At 45.6% G+C, this 3,888-nt stretch overlaps 1 protein-coding gene across 1 annotated transcript; it reads left to right on the top strand.

Annotated features, from left to right (window-relative positions):
* The first annotated feature begins 1,050 nt into the window (after nt 1-1,050).
* On the top strand, nt 1,051-3,390 carry LOC115737069 (subtilisin-like protease). Its single transcript, XM_030669029.2, has one exon. It carries the CDS (start codon nt 1,127-1,129, stop codon nt 3,380-3,382), a length of 2,256 nt encoding a protein of 751 aa, XP_030524889.1. The 5' UTR covers nt 1,051-1,126; the 3' UTR covers nt 3,383-3,390.
* The last annotated feature ends 498 nt before the right edge of the window (nt 3,391-3,888 follow it).

Here is a 3,888-nt window from a genome sequence, read left to right as displayed (position 1 = left end):
CGTTAATGTAAGACCAAGCTCAATTTTCTTCTTTTTGCCTCTTGTTTCCATCTACTTGTAAGATTCATACTGAGCATCTAAAAGAGAAAAGAAAGTTCAAATCTTGCGGGAAATTTGTATGTTTCCTTTTTGGGTTTTTGTCGACTGCCGTTGAGAACTTCCCGCTAAGATCTAATCAAAAAGTTAATGTCATCGCAAACTTAAGCACTAAGCAGCTCGTATTACTCGAATTAGCGAAGAATCGCCTCATCAGCATTGCCGCGCTCTTCAAATGTAAGCAAACTATCGGCATCGCCTCACTCTTCAAATGTAAGCAAACTGATGAAAGAACATTTGTACCGTCGCCCGTATTGTTCTTAACTGAAAACAGAACTAGGCGGGATTCACCAAGTCCCGTGTTCTTAAGTTTTGGTCAAAAGTCCCATGTTTTTTACGCAGCACATATCTTGTTTCATCATGCTGACGTTAGCCTTTTATTCTCAACTAGACCTATCAAAATAGCTTAAAATAGCTGCTCAGCATTATCATATGTGTTATTTATATTCAATGAATTGGTCCTGAATGGATTTAGAATGGTGAAATTCAAAATATTATGGTGTTAAATGGATTCACAACTTGCTTACACCAACTTATATTTAAGACTCCCTTTTCACTCTCTCTCGCCCTCGTTTGATCTCGAGCTTTCTTATTCCATGCTCTCACCTCAATCTAAGTACGAATTTTTCTAGAGTGGGTTAAATATAGAAGTATTTTAGAAATATAGGTCGTGACGGTTATGTGTTTAGTATTGATCGAATCAAGTATGAGTCACTAGATTTGTATAACATGAAAATTGGTCAAAACGGATTAAATGGGTCAATTAAAGTCGGACCATTTTCGAACCAAGCCATCTGTTTGATGGATCTATTCTCAACATGGTGATTAATATGTTAAACAGGTTTATCCAAAATTCAGCGCTTCAATTATTGCACATTTGTTCTTAAGAAGCTTCGCTGGCCATTGTTTTCAACGCTGAAACAATCCAACTCCCGCGCTTTACGATTCTCATCTATAAATTCAAGCTTGAGTTCACTAGTCGAAAAGCACAAGCTGTATAGGTTTTCCTCTTGAACCTTCTCGCTGAAAAATGGAGGAAAACCGATGTGCGAAGTTGCCGGCGGCGGCTTTCTTTCTTGTTGGTTTCATTTGCTCTTTCGGTTTTTATCCGGCTTTTGCCAAAACTGTTCTTGAACATGAACAAGCTGTCCTGTCCACATATATTGTCCATGTTAGCAAACCTGACGGCAAAGTTTTTGCGCGATCAGAGGATCTACAAAGCTGGTACCAATCATTCCTGCCCCAGACGACAGCGAATTTGGATCAGACAAAGCGTATGGTCCATTCCTACAAGAATGTGATCACGGGATTCGCGGCAAAGATGACCGCCGCCGAGGCTAAGGAGCTTGTGAAGTCAGATGCGGTTGTGTATGCAAAGCAAGAGAAGATTTTCTCGTTGCACACGACTCACTCACCCTCCTTCTTGGGCTTGAACCCGGGGGTGGGGTTCTGGAAAAACTCGACTTTCGGCGAGGGCGTGATCATCGGACTCCTGGACACAGGGATAACGCCGGGTCACCCTTCGTTCGATGATGAAGGAATGTCCCCTCCCCCCGCTAAATGGAAAGGGAAGTGTGATTTCAATACAACTTCCTGCAATAACAAGCTCATCGGTGCGAGAAATTTAGCGGACTCTACTTCGCCAGCGACCGATGAGGATGGGCACGGCACCCACACTTCCAGCACAGCAGCGGGCAATTTTGTAAAGAATGCCAATGTCCTGGGACAAGCCACTGGCACTGCAGTCGGGATCGCTCCTCGTGCCCACGTGGCAATGTACCTGGTGTGCTCCGATCATGGCTGCACTGAGAGCGGCATACTGGCCGGTATGGACGCTGCTATCGAGGATGGTGTCGATGTACTCTCCCTCTCTCTTGGTGGAGGTTCGGCTCCCTTCTATGCCGACTCGATCGCTGTGGGGGCATTTTCTGCGATTCAAAAGGGAATCTTCGTGAGCTGCTCAGCGGGTAATAGTGGCCCGGTCAACGCTTCCCTGTCGAATGAGGCTCCATGGATTCTCACCGTAGGTGCAAGCACTATTGATAGGACCATAAAAGCTACTGCTAAGCTAGGAAATGGCGCAGAGTACGACGGCGAATCCCTTTTCCAGCCCAAGGACTTTGGATCGGCTTTACCACTTGTGTATGCAGGCGCGAATGGAAACCAAACATCGGCATTTTGTGCTGAAGGATCGTTACGGAACTCGGACGTGCAAGGAAAGGTGGTCTTGTGCGACAGAGGTGGGGGAATTGCAAGAATCGCCAAAGGGCAAGAAGTGAAGGATGCCGGTGGTGCTGCCATGATTCTGACGAACGATGAACTGGATGGCTACAGCACAATAGCTGACCCTCATGTCCTTCCCGCAACCCACATACCTTACACTGACGGTCTGAAAATCAAGGCCTACATCAACTCAACATCCAATCCGACAGCCACCATTTTGTTCAAAGGAACAATTATTGGGAATTCCGATGCGCCAGCAGTGACATCCTTCTCTTCCAGGGGTCCCAACTTTCAGAGTCCTGGAATCCTGAAACCGGACATAATAGGTCCAGGAGTCAGCATCCTAGCAGCCTGGCCATTCTCTCTCGATAACAGCACGGCTACCAGTGCGACCTTCAACATCATCTCTGGAACCTCCATGTCGTGCCCTCATCTCAGCGGCATTGCAGCTCTGCTGAAGAGCGCTCACCCTGATTGGTCACCTGCCGCCATAAAATCCGCAATCATGACCACTGCATATCAAATGAACCTTGGAAGTAAGCCAATCATCGATGAAACCCTTCTTCCAGCTGACATCTTTGCTGTAGGCGCTGGCCACGTGAATCCACCCAAAGCCGTCGATCCAGGCCTTATTTATGACATCAAGGCCGACGACTACATCCCTTATTTATGTGGTTTGGGATACTCGGCTTCCAATATAGAAGCCATCACACAGAAAAAGGTCAAATGCTCACAAATAAAAAGCATACCTGAAGCACAGCTGAATTACCCATCGTTCAGCATAATTCTGGGTTCTAGCGGCCAGAACTATTCTAGGACAGTTACGAATGTCGGGCCCGCTGACTCCTCGTACACATACAAGGTTGATGCACCGGAAGGTGTCGATGTCACGGTGTATCCTTCTGAGATCAAGTTCAGTATGGCAGTGCAAACGGCAACGTATACTGTGGGGTTCAGCAGAAGTTCTGGTGGGAGCGTTGCTAAGCCATTTGCGCCAGGATCCCTGACATGGGTTTCTTCAGATCACTCCGTGAGAAGCCCCATTGCCGTTACATTCACATGAAATGTTCCCTCTTTCACCTTATGTTTCGCTCTCTCTCAAGCAATAAAAGACCTGATATGAATAGAGAATCACTTCCGTTTGATTAAATTTGTAATGAGACGGTGAACCAGTCCCCCAAGAGAACTTGGAGCTAGTTCAAACTTCAGATGATAGTAGTTTGCCCCTTTCTATCCTCTTAGTTGATGGGGCTGTTGTTCAGTAGTTCATTGCAGTGTTGATGGATGGCTTGTGAAATTGACCAGTCTTACAATGTTGATGAATTTGTCCACCAGGATGATCTCATTGGTATCAATAGGAACAGATCTTCGATTTTCAGTGAGATGTTTAACCTTAAACAAAACACAATAGTCATTCGAGGGGTGACCCTGAGAAAAGTCACCATGTCCAATGTGAACCAGAGAAAGAAGAAGAAGAAACATCATAAACTAGGAAAAACTTACTCCTGGGGCAATCCCTAGAAAACATTTTCATCACATTCTGCTTCCTAGAACTCAAAAAGATTGACA

The sequence above is a fragment of the Rhodamnia argentea genome, chromosome 9 (assembly GCF_020921035.1).
Source record: "Rhodamnia argentea isolate NSW1041297 chromosome 9, ASM2092103v1, whole genome shotgun sequence".
NCBI classification, from domain to species: domain Eukaryota; kingdom Viridiplantae; phylum Streptophyta; class Magnoliopsida; order Myrtales; family Myrtaceae; genus Rhodamnia; species Rhodamnia argentea.
This window is presented reverse-complemented; position numbering and strand designations above follow the sequence as displayed.